The sequence below is a fragment of the Perognathus longimembris genome, chromosome 22, assembly GCF_023159225.1.
Source record: "Perognathus longimembris pacificus isolate PPM17 chromosome 22, ASM2315922v1, whole genome shotgun sequence".
In the NCBI taxonomy this organism is placed as follows: domain Eukaryota; kingdom Metazoa; phylum Chordata; class Mammalia; order Rodentia; family Heteromyidae; genus Perognathus; species Perognathus longimembris.
In genome coordinates this window covers 12408344-12423073 of record NC_063182.1, presented here as the reverse complement: position 1 = coordinate 12423073, position 14730 = coordinate 12408344, and the positions used below count along the sequence as shown (strand labels likewise).

Genomic DNA, 14730 nt, shown 5'->3' with positions numbered 1-14730 from the left:
AAAAGAAATGCCAGAGAACTGCCACAACCCCAGTCTTAATTCGAAACTGTTATTCACAGGGTTTCCTGTATCAAGTCTTAATAGCCCAAACAGATGGACCTCTACAAGTAACATATTCCTAGTTTGCAGTATAAATCACAAAACTGATTGCATTGCTGTCTTTGTTACTGGGAAGTTCAGTTACAAGGTAGATTAAAGAAGAGAAGAAGAGGGTAGAAAGCATAGTCACATTTTTTTTCAATGTATTTCTACAAAATTAAAAATTGAGGAGAGGAATTGGGTTGAGAGGAAAGAGGAATGATGAAAAGGGCGACATCAATCAAGATGCACTGTATTCATAAATTGACCTGTTGAATGGTAACTCCTTTGTACAACTTCTTAAAGATAATAAAAATATAATAAAAAAGACAAAGTTATGAGGAGTCTAGGAGAGTTGTTCACTAACCTCACCCCTCTCCTAACCTATCTTTCCTCCCTTGTTTTGCATTGCCTAATTTCCTTATGCATTTTATTTTTATTTACAGATATACCATATGTCTCTTTGAACTCTATCTGAAACATTTTTAAGATTAAGTTAGGAAATAAATACATTTTATAAAAATGGCCAGGTGTAAGGCTGGGAACATAGCCTAGTGGTAAAGTGCCTGCCTCGTATACATGAAGCCCTGGGTTCAATTGCTCAGCACCACATTTATAGAAAAGGCCAGAAGTGGTGCTGTGGCTCAAGTGGCAGAGTGCTAGCCTTGAGCAGAGAGAAGCCAGGGACAGTGCTCCTGAGCCCAAGCCCCAGGACTGGCAAAAAAAAAAAAAAAATGGCCAGGTGTAGTGGCACACACCTATAATGCTAGCTACTCAGGAGGCAACAATATAGATGATCATAGCTTCAAGCTACCTTAAGAAAAAAGTTAGCAAGACCTCACCTCAACAAGCCCAAACTGGACAAGCTAGTGACCAAAGTGGAACCCTCCTTCCCTAAGCAAAATGTTAATGTAGAGCATGTAATCACAGTAAGCAATGGGCAGCCTGACTGAAAATCTCTCAAGAGTTAAAGGATTTAGATTGTAATAAAGGAATATATTTTGCTTTTTTCTTAGATAAAAAATAAATTCCAACTACTTAGGAGGCAGAAACCAAGGTCATCCCAAACAAAATTCTTTAGCAAGATTCTGTCTCAACAAATAAGCTGGATGGTGTACCTGTCCTGTAATCACTGGGAGCCAGAGCGGAAGGGTAGTATGAAGCTCAGCATAGGAAGAGTATAAACCCTACTGAAAAAATATCTAAGTTTAATAGGGGGTAGGGATGTGTCTGAAATGGTAGAGCACTTGCCTAGCAACTGCAAGAACCCACTTGAGAGCACTCACCTAGCATGTTCAAACCCAATACGGCCCCACCCCATTAATAGCTGTATCCTTTCACTAGCCAAAGTAAAATACAACCTCTAGAAACAGAGGGGGAAAAAATAAAGATTATCAATTCACATTCACTAGAATGACAACTACAGAAGGCTAACATACACACAAAGTTCTAATGAGCATCTGAACTATTAGGGAGATCCAATGCAGTACTTCTTCTGTAAAAACAAAAACCAAAACAAAAACCAAACAACAGTAAATGTTCATCTATAGAATGGAAAATAAAATTACCATATGACCAAGAAATCCCACTTGTGGAGATCTGTCTGTCTTTCTATCTATCTATCTATCTATCTATCTATCTATCTATCTATCTATCTATCTATCCATCCATCCATCTATCTATCCATGATTGAAATGGAGAACTCAGAGAGCTATCTGCACTCTTATAATAATGCACTGCTGTATTATTTATCATCATCAAGAAGTAGAAGTGAGGAAGGATTTAGAGACAGTAAGATCGGACTAGTTGCTGATACTATTGTTTTGTTAGCAAAAAAACAACATAGAAAAGATTAAGGGGGATAATATACTCAATACTAATAAACATGAAATATCTAAATAAAAGGTAACATATATCAGTTTTTAATTTCAGGATTTTAATATCACATTTGGGAAACACAGTACAACGTTTTTTCAGGGAGTCATAATATTTAATTTTTCCATGTAGTAGTATTGTTTTCATTCTTAGATGTTTATTTTCTTTCTTCTGTGATTTGTACTTTTAGAGTACAAAAAGTATTGTAAAAGTTAAGAAAGGCCAATGCAGGAGTCATTTCTAACTATAGTAATTTTATATTTTAGTCTTTTTTTTGCCCTAACCAAAAGATAACTTAATAAAATTGGTGTAGAAACGTATCTGTTAGCCTCTCTTTGTCTACTATTTCAATCTCAAAAGTGTTATTATTGTAGATTTAGGAACCTCTATGTATTGATCTGCAGAATGTAAACAGGTCTAAATGCACAATCTCATATTGTAAGATTTATTTCATGTGAAATGCATTTTAAAATGAATTATATTTAAAACTGTATCCAATATGTTTTGAACTCTTTTTTTTTTTTTTTTTTTTTTTTTTTTTTTTTGCCAGTCCTGGGGCTTGAACTCAGGGCCTGCACTGCCCCTGTCTTCTTTTTGCTCAGGGCTAACACTCTGCCACTTGAACAACAGCGCCACTTCTGGCTTTTTCTGGGTATGTGGTGCTGAGGAATCGAACCCAGGGCTTCATGTATATGAGGCAAGCACTCTACCACTAGGCCACATTCCCAGCTGTACCCAATATGTTTTAATAAAATATTGTCACAAAAAAAGAAGTAGAAGTGACTAAATGGTCCACTGAAACATAAATGCGTGGAAAATGTCTATACTCACAACGGAATGTTCAATCTTTAAGACAAAGGATGCCATATCGCATGTTACCACGTGAAGGAATGTCAAGATGCTTTCCCAAGTAAAGCAAGCCAGTCAGAAAAGGGTAAATACCATGGATTCCACTTACATGAAGAATTTAACATAGACTCACACAAACAAAGTAGAACAGTGGTTGTTGGTTGGGGCTAAAGACAAAGAAAAAAAAGTATTGCTTAATAGGCATAGCTTCTTTTGTTTTTTCAAGATGAAAATGTAGTGGAAATGTTGTTTTGAAGGTACTTAACTACTGAGCTAGTTCTTTTTTAATTTATTTATTTTCCTACTACAGGGACAGGAACTCAGTTCCTTGAAGTTTTACTCATCTTGCTTGTTCAGCTGGTGCTCTACCACTTGAGCCACTCTTCCAGCTTAGATTTTTTCTGTCTAATTGGAGATGGGGTCTTTTGGACTTTCCTACCCTGGCTGCCTTTGAATGAGATCCTCTGGGTCTCAGCTTTCTGAGTAGCTAGGATGATAGGTGTAAGCTGGCAGCAAGTGACCTACTGAGCGATCTTAACTTAAACATCATTACCGTAGTAAGTAGAACAAGAAGAGAAAGTGAAACAAAATTCAAAGTATCTTTGTTGTTTTACCCTTTACTTAATTTTAGAAATCCCTAGGAAGTGTGGTAACAGGGCCTGCTCAGCAGAGCCACCACCTACTTGAACACAGGTCAAAAGTCCCCCTGAGAGCAATTCTCCTCAATATCAGCTACCTGTGGGAGCTACCCCTGCCCTTTGTTCATGCGTCTTTCTCCCTCCTGCTCACATGCCTCTTCTTGGCTTGTGCTTCTGTTCTATAGGTGTGATCTCCCCTGCTTTTGAGCTTTCCAGCTCCTCTTCTGGTAGCCACCTGCTCATAGAGCTGGGTTTACTTTATCCACAGAACTAGAGTAGGGGTAGAGTAGAGTAGAGTAGTCATTGTGTGCCAGGGTTATGGCTCTGGAGTACACAGACCTCTGACTCAAAGAGATTCCCTTACTGATGGTCACTGGTTGCCATGATTATGGCAACAGACCCTCTCCCAGCCCCAAGAGCAGGCAAGCCCAGCTCTAGCCACTCAGCTTTGACATTGAAGTGCTTGTTTCTGAAGCTCTCCTGTCTCAAAGGAACACAAAAATCCAGCCTCGTCTCCAGATTCCTCCAATTTAGCACAATCCAACAGAGAAATGGAAAGACCTTCCCATGCTCTAGAACAGAATGCTTCCTATGCATCCCAAGATGCTGGGCCCCAAGGAGGGGCAGAAGGAGCTGTCTGTCACTCTGCAGAGGCACCCAAGTGCTGCTGGAACCTTGTCAGCTCCTGTGCTGCCTCATTCTGAGAAGAATCCATCAGTACTTCACTGAAGCTTGTTGTTCCAATGACTTTTTAATTATCTACCCCCTTTCCTCCTCCTTAGTTGCTAACTTGTCAATTTAGAAAATTTCTCATTAAAAAAAAGATGCTACTTTTGATGATGACAACCTCTCCAGTTAAAATTCCATTAAGTACTGTATGCAGTAAACTCATTGAAATGAACTGGAAGAGACAGCTCATAGAAGCTTCAAGAAGTCAGAAAACAAAGTTTGAATTTCATCCGAATGATCAGCTTTAACATTCAAACACTTGGATCTGTTGCACCATTTTTATGATACCAATAAATAAGTCAGTAGTGATATGCTGGAATAAAAAAAAAACTCTTTGCCAATTTGGCTGAGATTTTACAAGCAAAAAAAGAATCACCCACATTGTACAATGAGTAGAACAATGAGAGGAATCTTTGTTAGTTCACTGAGTGTTTTGTTTCTTCCATTTATTTAACCAATTTTTTTCTTGTTTTGTTTTTTGTTCTTTTGGTACTGTAGTTTGTATTCAGAGCCTTGTGCTTGGCATAAAGGTACCCTACCATCTGATCTAGGTCCCCAGTCCTTTTTGCTTTAGTTATTTTTCAAATAAGACCTCATGAGTTTTGGCCAGTCTAGCCTGGACTATAATCCTTCTACCTAGGCCTTCATATAGCTGGGACCACAGACATGGACCATCAGTCTCAGCTTGTTGGTTGATGAAAGATTTGGCTAACTTTTTTTTTTTTTTTTGGCCAGTCCTGGGCTTTGAACTCAGGGCCTGAGCACTCTCCCTGGCTTCCTTTTGCTCAAGGCTAGCACTCTGCCACTTGAGCCACAGCGCCACTTCTGGCCGTTTTCTGTATATGTGGTGCTGGGGAATTGAACCCAGGGCCTCATGTATAAGAGACAAGCTCTCTTGCCACTAGGCCATATCCCCAGCCCTTGGCTAACTTTTTATTAGCCTCAGTTGTCTTCAATCATGACCCTCTAAATTTTCACCTCCCAAGTAGATGGGATAACAGGTGTAAACCGCTGCCCCAGATCATTTAACATAAAATATACTTCCTATAAGGCACTGTCCAAGGTACTAAGAATACAGATGTGAATAAGATAAACAAGGTCACTGACCTCTAGGAGCTGGCGTCAGAAGAGCTGTCTTGGCAGAAGGAAGAACAAGGGCAAAGGCCTCAAGCCAGGAAGAGATAAGGCATTTCTGGGTCACAAACTAAAAATTAATAGGACTGTAGTACAGTAGATAGGGAATATGGCATGTGCAAGCCTAGAAGAGAAAGAGAGGAGGGAGGAAGAGAAGAGAGAAAGAGAAGAAAGAGAGAGAGTATTCAAGTCTCCTAAGCCCTAAACTACTTGGAAGGAAGAATGTACTTTATTCTATGTGAAGTGAGAAATCGTTACAGAATTTAAGCAGGAAACCCTATGACTGAATCTACATACTAAAAACCATCTTGTCTGCCAGGTACTGGTGGCTCCTGCAAGTAATCCTAGCTACTCAGGAGGCTGAGATAAGAGGATCGTGATTCAAAGCCAGCCCAGGCAGGAAGGTCTACGAGACTCTTCTCTCCAATTAACCCCCAGAAAACCAGAAGTGACACCGTGGCTCAAAGTGGTAGAGCACAGGCCTTTTGCAAAGTAGCTCAAGAACACTGCCCAGGCTGAATTCAAATCTGTGACTGATAAAAGAAAAAAAAATCTTGTGAAATGTTCTATATTTTTCTGTGAAAATGGCCTTGGAGCATTACCTTTAGTTACCTAAGGAGTTTCTGCATTTTTAGATAGAGTTTGTGCTAAATTATTTTTTATTAATTTGAAGACATTATCAATGTCTGTGAGAAAGGAGACTTTGGGGGGGGGATTGTGTTTTGTGGTCATTGTGAGCAATGGCTTCCCCCCCCCATTCTTCCTTTGTTCTAAAACTCAGACTGACAGCTAGCCTTGATAATCATGGTATGTTTTGTTTTCCTGAGGGTGGAATAAATTATGATGCATTTAGTTTTGTACTATTGATGTGTTGGTAAAATTTTAAACTGTGTGCTAACTGCAATAAATTGTAAGGACCGAGAAACAAAAACCCATCTTGCCTGAGTCACAGATAATTAACATAGTCTCTGCTTTGGTTTTTCTTTGGATGGCTCTAAAGTAATATGGAACATCAGCCTCATAAGTAAAGTCTTCAGACAAGGTCATTCATAGTGGAAAAAGGTAGGAGCACCACAGGTGTTTAGGGCAAACAGTGGTGGTAGAGGAGCAGCCTGCCTCTACAAAAAGCCTGTGGTAGGCTCGTCACCAACCAGCTTTAACCAAACCCCAAGAAATTCCACAAAAGGCGTCCAGACCAGCAGCTCTTCCATACACAACTGATTACAGCTAGCCTTGGGCAGTAGAGGATGAGGACAACTAAGTCTGCTTTTCATTCCACAGAGGTTGGAAGGAACTAAGGAAAAGTTCTCTTCAAATTAGCCCACCGTGCATTATGAATTCTACTTTCTAGGAAAGGTGGTAAAGTAAGGGCTGAGGGGTCTAGCAGGAATAGTGGGAAAGCAGCATCAGCAAAATGGGGTGTGATCACATCGATGAGCTAGATAATACCTCTTTGGATACTTCGCTTTAGCTTGTTACACAGATCCACGCGGGGATTATCTACATTCTCTTCTACAGATCCGGGACTTTGCTCTGGAGAAGAGAGGCCTCTGCTAAGATCCAACGGTACTTTACCAGTGTGTGGTGGTGGGGACGCGGCAGGGCTGTGGGTGGTGGTAGGGCTGCTGGAAGACGAGGATGTGGTCAGGTCTAAGGCTCCTATCCTTGAATTCAAGGGAGAAGTCAAGGACAGCTTTCTGGCCCTCACTGGGGAGGATGTTCTGGACACTGTCAGTGGTGGTGGGGAAGAGAATTTGCGACACAGTCGTGGGGATTTTCCATCCACCAAATGTTCACCTCTGTTGTTTTGGCTGGTGGCAAAAAACAACTCTAATGACCTAAAAAGAAGAGTAAACGCTGTTAACTAACAGTAGCAAGCCAATGACCCAGTGACAACAATGTCCCAAGAACATGTCACTAAAGAACATAGTCCCTCCACGTAAAGTCTGCAATTTACACTTCTACTGTTGGGCTTTCTTTAGTCTAAATAGTCCTTTCCAAAGTTCCCAGATGCTCATTTTCTAGTCCCTGCTCCTCGTCTGTGGTCCCTTAAGGACAAGCAGAACAAGACTAACATTTTTGGAGGACCTTGTCAGATATACAGAAGTTAGGTCCAAACCAAATCCACTGATTTTCCTGGAATTTAACAAGATATCCCCCAATGATATATATATATATGTATATACACACATATGTGTATATATATATATACACATATGTGTGTATATACATATATATATATATATTAAAGTTGGAAAAGCACAATTTCAAAAAAAGAAAGACAAAGGCCCCAAGTTAGCCTTTAAATAATCACAGAACAATCAAAGGCCACTTGAAGGACTGCAGGGTGCTCAATTTCTTCTCTAGGCAACTCTGTGGCCTTTCCTTACCAGTTCTGCTGGGGGTAGGGCTTGAGGGGGTGGGCATTGAAGGTTCTGAGATAAGTCAACACCCTAAGGCATACATCTACACAATGACAGAAAACAGAAAGGCACACCTGACAGGGATAGAGGTAAAAGGCCTCTTGTAGATGTCAGAGAGCTTTGCCAGTACCACCGCAGCTGTGGTGAAAATGCGATAGGTGTGCAGAAAGGTGTTGAGGAAATCAATGCTCAAAAACCGCAGGTCAGTCAGGCGTTCCAAGAGACGCTCCACGCTGGCGTAGCGGATCTGGGGCACTTTGCAGGAGTTGAGTGTTTTACTGAAGCAAATGTCAGTGTCGTCTTTATGAAGACGGGCATCTGACCTATGTACAAGACAGAAGTACATTAGCCAATCGGGAAAGAGGCTTCTACTCAACCACTGAGGATTTGAGCATGTTTAAACACACCCTCTTGTGTGGGCTTTCCATTCCATTTGGTAGAAAATGTGAAGATAGGCATTTAAATGTGACATGCAAACCCACCAGGGTACTACGAATGTCTCATGTGTTTATGAACATTGTATGCAATGATGCCCATGTGGAAAGGCCAACATTAATTGTGGAGGATGTGCAAACAGTTCATGTCACTGTGAAGGATTCCTTTTCCTGTTCTTTCACTTTAGGAAAATGAAATGAGAAAAAAACAAAACCTGCTGTAGGAAGAAGAAAACCCATTTCTTAAAGCAGATGATTTGATCTTCTTAAGCAAGTAGCAGGTGACCTGTGTGTCCTGTTCAGGGGCACTGCAGATGCCAGCACCCCTACACCTTCCTACCTTAGGGGGTCGTGTGCACACAGCACATTTGCAACTGTGCTGTGCCCTGTCAGTACTGTGTGTTTCCCATAATAAATTCTCATTATGGCCACATTTATTCTCAGAACAATCGTCCAGGCTCTTCTTGGTCTAGCTACTTTGGATAAAGCTGCTGTGAACATTTTTTTTTTTAAGTAGCGGGTGACAGCCTCTCTACTATATAAGAAATAGCATATAAAATATTGTCTAATTCAATTTTTCCCTCTAGAAACTGCTATTTACCAATTCTACTCAATACATTTTATTAGTGTTTGTTCTTTTTTCAATTATTTATTTCTAACACCTTCCTACAGTTCAGGGGGTCTTTCCTTATCTGCTTGAGCCAAATTCCTGATTTGTTTATTTCATTCTTCCTGGCTTATTAATGTGCTTAATTTTTCTGAATACAACTTAACAGATAATTTGGCACCAAATACTCTACAGTATTAAAAATCAGTCCATTAAACAATAGTGGTAGGTGAAATATGTTCCTCTAAGCAATATCTTCCAGTACTAGACTGTAAAACTTTATTTTTATTAATCTGCAAAGGCTACCCTCCCTCTCCTTACCACCATCCCCCCATGGGAGGCACCTTGGATAGTGGAGTAGGAGCACTGGTAACCTTAGCTGCTTTCTGAGATCCCTGTTCACCTGGCCTGAAGCATCACTACAGATAATCAATGGAACCCTGATTTCTCCACTTCATTAAAGGCTATGCTACAGGATCTGTGACTGTCAGCCAGACAGCTGCTTTCTAAAAAAAAAGTCAGTTGGCTTGTTGTGAGAACTCTTACTTCAATCTTTTAGCACTTAGAGATTTCAAATTATATGCTTATTTTCTTTTGGCTACAAAAGAATCAATAGCTTTCTTAGCTTGCTTTTAGAAGATTCCCAGCTCAAAGTATGCTCAGCACAGCCAGTAGTGTTGCATTTGCAGCCTGAAGGAGCCTTTTCAATGCCCAGCCCATCCTACTGAGGGCATGGCAAGGAGTGGCCTGTGAGCTTTAGTCATTTCATTGATTTTGGAATATACAAACACATCTTTGGAGATTCTTAAAAACAATGCAGCTCTGCTATTCTTTATATGACCCTCAACCAACTTTGCTTTTCTGATTCTTAATTTTCTCTCTTGTAAAAATGACCTGAGTAACTTTTATTAATCTATCAATCTACTCTGAAACAGCTAAATGAAACGATCACTTTTTCTTTCAGTTAACCACCAAAAGTCTCCATTTTCTTTCTTTTTTTTTTTTTTTTTGGCCAGTCCTGGGCCTTGAACTCAGGGCCTGAGCACTATCCCTGGCTTCCTTTTGCTCAAGGCTAGCACTCTGCCACTTGAGCCACAGCGCCACTTCTGGCCGTTTTCTGTATATGTGGTGCTGGGGAATTGAACCCAGGGCCTCATGTATACAAGGCAAGCTCTCTCGCCACTAGGCCATATCCCCAGCCCAAGTCTCCATTTTCTAAGAAAGTTGAGGTCAAGTAGTTTTAAAAGAAAGCTTTAACCAGACATCATTTAAGTGGATACATTTCACCTTATAGTTGTCATGATTTTGCATTCTGATTGAGGTTTTAAACTTCACACCTTTCTGTTACAATTCACTTGTACAAAACACAGACAAAATATGTTGCAGTCTGTATAAAATTAACTTAAACTAATTATGCCATTGTCCTTCAAAATTGTGATCTTATTTTCATTTTAAGAAATGAGAATAAATACTATAGAATTACTTAATTTTCTTTTATTACACTGAATAGGATCTTACTTTATTTCCTAAAGGATTCTCAAGAAAGGTAGAATGTGTTACTTAAGCCTCCCAAGATAATAGCAACTCCTTTGTGGTAAACATAAAAAGCAATTGTAAGAGATCCAAAACAAATCATTTTTTGTGATGGGCAAATCTGAAAAGGAAGGGAGTGCTTACTAAGTATTATTGTGTCAATAATATGACATAAATACACTAAGGTATTTTGTCTTTTAACTCTAAAAACTCTTTATTCCCCCCACCATGGCATGTTGCCATGGAAACAGATACAGAGAAAAGCACAAATAGAGAGTTTGGATTGGAACAGAGATGGTAAAATAATACTCTTTCCACTGATTGAGAAGAATCAGGCCCAACGATGCTGGGAAATCTAGAATAAATACAAGTAACTTCACTCTGTCTTAGAAATGTAACTAGTGTAGTCTAGATTTCTTAGCTTTAATCCTTATAACCCAAGACTCTTAGAAGAAAAGCAGTTCCTGCTTGTTCATGTATCAATGCTGTACCCCCAAAGGCACAAAAGTTTTGCTCTATATAAAAGTGATCATGCAAATGAGATTGGATATGGTCGGACTGGTATGGTAGGGGAGCAGATGGATCCTGGTGCCAGCCACAAAATTAAAATTGTCTTCAGTATTAACAAGATGTATGCATACAGGATGGATGGATAACTGGAGGTCTGGAGATTTTGCCTGACACATTCTAGTTCTAAAGCAATTGGACTTTTGTGAACACATCATCTTCAGAGGCAACTTTCTAAAAAAGAATGAACATAATACATAGCACTTTGTGAAATGTTAAAATAATACTCCTATGGTAAAAAAATTAATAAGAAAATTCTAATCCAATGATAAGAAATCAAAATGAGGCCATAAATTATGCTTTCAGACTCATGGTTGCCTACTTGTTCTTAATCTTAGCATCATACATTTTAAAGTGATCCGTGTTTCAAAGAAGCATTTAGAAAATGGAATGTAAAAGAAATTTTTGCTCTGGAGCTTTAAAATAGCCATCCTTAAAATACTTTAAATTTTATTTTTATTTTCTAGCATTAAGCCGTCTGCCTTCGTGTAACATACTAAGTTCCACAACTGTACTATTGTTACTATGTGTCAGAATAGCAAAGGCATCCTTTGAAGTGCAATGTTATTTATTTTGTCTCTGTATAAACAGTCCAGAGCTCAAAATATTCATACAAGAAGGCATAAAAGAAGCATGTTCTTAGTTTCAAATCACTTTTGTTTGAAAAGATAGAGCCAATTTTCCTTTAAAATACACTTTACTCTTAAAACTGGGAATGCAAATAGCCAAGAAAATGTGGTTAAGGAACAATGTGGTCCATTTCAAAACAGTCCCCACACAATTCTGAATTTGAAAACAAAATAGTGTGGAGACAAAAGTATTAATACAGAAAGCTCTAGCACATTTGTAACTTCTCATTTAAAAGATTGCCTTTGTTGGAGTATTTATAGGGCAGGATGGCAGTCTTAAGCAGTCACTTGCTGGCATCAGATCCAGGCCAGGGTATCAGAGTCAAACCAGTTGTTTCCATTTGTTAGTGTGTTCAAATCTAAACATCTTTCCAGCCAAATGTGAGTAATAGGATTCATACCCACTTGGAAGATGCCCAAATAAATCATCCACAGCTTGATCCATCCTCTGACTTTAAACACATCTGTCATAAATTCATTTTTTAATATTGAATTTGAACCTTTTGATGAGTAAGGGCATATGCTAACATTATGAAGAACAATTTTTCTATCGTATGAGATAATAAACAGTGATTCTGAAAAAAAACATCTTGGTAGTCTTTCTTATTATTTTATATAATAAGCAGTGATTCTGAAAAAGCATTTCGGTAGTCTTTCTTATTATTTATATCATTGTCAAGAAACATTTCTAATAAGAAGGAAACTCCTACGACAGCAATATTTTATTCAAGGTTTTACATTCTCTGCCAATTTGATCTTGATTAAAATGCAAAGGAAAGGGCTTTTACACTTACTTAATCATATGTGGCACAGTAACTTTGGAATTTTCTTCAAACACTATAGTCATTAAGCCATTACATCGTATATTGTCCACACACTGAAATTAAAAAAAAAAGAAGCAATTAAAACCCACAGGAAAACTTAAGCAGATCCATATATTCCCAAAAATGTTTACAGCCCCAAATACTTAATTTTTAAAAATTACCCATTAAGTAGTACAAAGGAGTTACCATTCAACAAATTTGTTTATGAGAACAAATTCATCTGTGTGAGAGTCCTGCACATACATGGCCACCCCACCAACCATCACCAGATCAGAGTTACATGTGGCTGAATAGATTCAGTAACTGTATTCCCAAACTGTACACAAACCAACAGCCTGGCAAATGCCTGTGGATAGAAACAGGGCTGTATGTTCCTAATGTGTTCCCTAAGTATCCAGATCATAATGTCCCATCATCCCCATTTATACCTTCTGACTGTGATCGTCTCTGCCATAATCACTTTCTACCATCAGGGATGGGAAGTAGAAATTTGGTCTTGGATGGAATTCAACTCTTCTCACTAGCCAGTTTTGTGCCCACTTCTCAGGTATCTCTTTGCCAATAAATCCCCACATTTTACTAGTGTGTCTAGCAGTTTCTATTGGCACCATGTGGGGCTGGTAAGGGGGCACAGTGTAATTTCTACTGTTTCTGATGCATTTAAAACCCTGAGACTTTTTTTTTCTCTTTTCAGGTTCTTTTGCTCATTATCTGTTTTCTTTCCTTATAACTGTGCCTTCAAAAGTTTACATTTTCCTCTGTCATTATTTTGGATTACAGAGAATTTATTTTGAATTGTAATTCCTTTTGAATAAAACAAAAAATTAAATTAATTTGAAGATTAGAAATTGCCTCCAGTTCCCAGGATACTATATAATGTTTTGTGGCCACAACTAATGGTACAGAGAAGCTGGGGTCTGAGCTCAGTGAGACCATAAGCCCTGTGTCCATGTACTATTCAGTCAATTTATTCTATCAGTCATTTTCCTAATTGTTTTCCCTTAAAATTGGTTTTGTAGCATGTTTAAACACATTAAAATTGTAAAAATAAAATGGAGAGAAAGAATAACAGAAGAAGCTTTCTATGATCAAATATACATAATATGTATGCACACAAATAGCATGATAAACTCCAGAGTATGTTTTGTTTTGTTTTGTGCTGATTCTAGGGATTGAACTCAGGGCTTGGACACTGCTCCCTGAGCTTCTTTTACTCAAGGCTAGTATTCTATTACTTAAGCCACAGCTCCACTTCCAGCTTTTGGTTGGTTCATTGGAGGTAAGAGTCTCACAAACCTTTCTACCCAGACTAGCTTCAAATTTTGATCCTCCAATCTCAGCCTCTTTTTGTTTGGTTTTGTTTTTGTGCCAGTTCTGGGGCTTGAACTCAGGGCCTAAGCACTGTCCCTGGCTTCTTTTTGCTCAAGGCTAGCAACTCTGCCACTTGAGCCACATCGCCACTTCCGGCTTTTTCTATATATGTGGTGCTGAGGAATCAAACCCAGGGCTTCATGTATATGAGATGAACACTTTACCACCAGGCCATATTCCCAGCCTGAATCTCAGCCTCTTGAGCAGCTAGGATTACAGGCATGAGCCAGCAGTGCCTAGCTCTCATTGTACATTGTTTAAAAATAAAATAAAGTTTTGTTCTACATCTTATGTGAGGTATAAAAGGCCCCATATTATAAAAATAAAGCCAAATTTTTTAATCCTTCTATACATTTTCTTAAACTTGAGCATAATTTTGACATATATATATATGTTTGGTGGTTTCACTATAAATTTGATTGTGTGTGCTTATATATGAGTTGTATTCCCATCTTATTCCTGCAAGATAGGTTATAAAAATATACACAATAAGACAAAAGTTGAAGGATCACAAGCAAGACCATACTAAAGCTACCAGCACAGCCATGTTTATTGCAGTACTATTTACCATAGCTAAAATATGGAACCAACCCAGATGCCCCTCAGTAAATGAACCAATCAAGAAATTGTGGTATACATACATAATGGAATCCTATCCTTCTATCAGAAAGAATGACATTGCCTCATTCATAAGGAAATTGAAAGACTTGAAAAAAATCATACTAAGTGATGTGAGCCAGACCCAAAGAAACATTGACTCTATACTTTCTCTCATTCATAATAATTAGTAAATGCCTAGGATAGTCCTAACAGATGATCACGATAGCTCAATAGCTATGTACATGTGACCACATAAGATGATACCAAGCAAAATGAACCCCAAGTTATGGAAATAAGTGATTTATCAGTGTGTCGATGTACTGTGTGAAATCATGCTTTTTTCTTTTTCTTCCTTATGGTTTAGCCTCTGTTGTCACTATGTTTGATTTTGGTACCCTGGCTATTGTATATAGGTTAATCTGAATTAGGGAAGGGAACA

General features: G+C 38.6%; 1 protein-coding gene across 3 annotated transcripts in view; it reads right to left on the bottom strand.

Annotated features, from left to right (window-relative positions):
• Rasgrf2 (Ras protein specific guanine nucleotide releasing factor 2) overlaps nt 1-14730 on the bottom strand; it is a 201947-nt gene that overhangs the window by 74315 nt on the left and 112902 nt on the right. For 2 of the 3 annotated variants that reach the window (XM_048331557.1, XM_048331558.1), the window contains exons 13-15: nt 12291-12373; nt 7801-8049; nt 6753-7141 (exon numbers count right to left, since the gene is read on the bottom strand). In XM_048331557.1, coding sequence (XP_048187514.1) covers nt 6753-7141; nt 7801-8049; nt 12291-12373 — 721 coding nt within the window. The remainder of the gene's footprint in view (nt 1-6752; nt 7142-7800; nt 8050-12290; nt 12374-14730) is intronic. The other variant, XM_048331559.1, reaches the window with a different exon arrangement.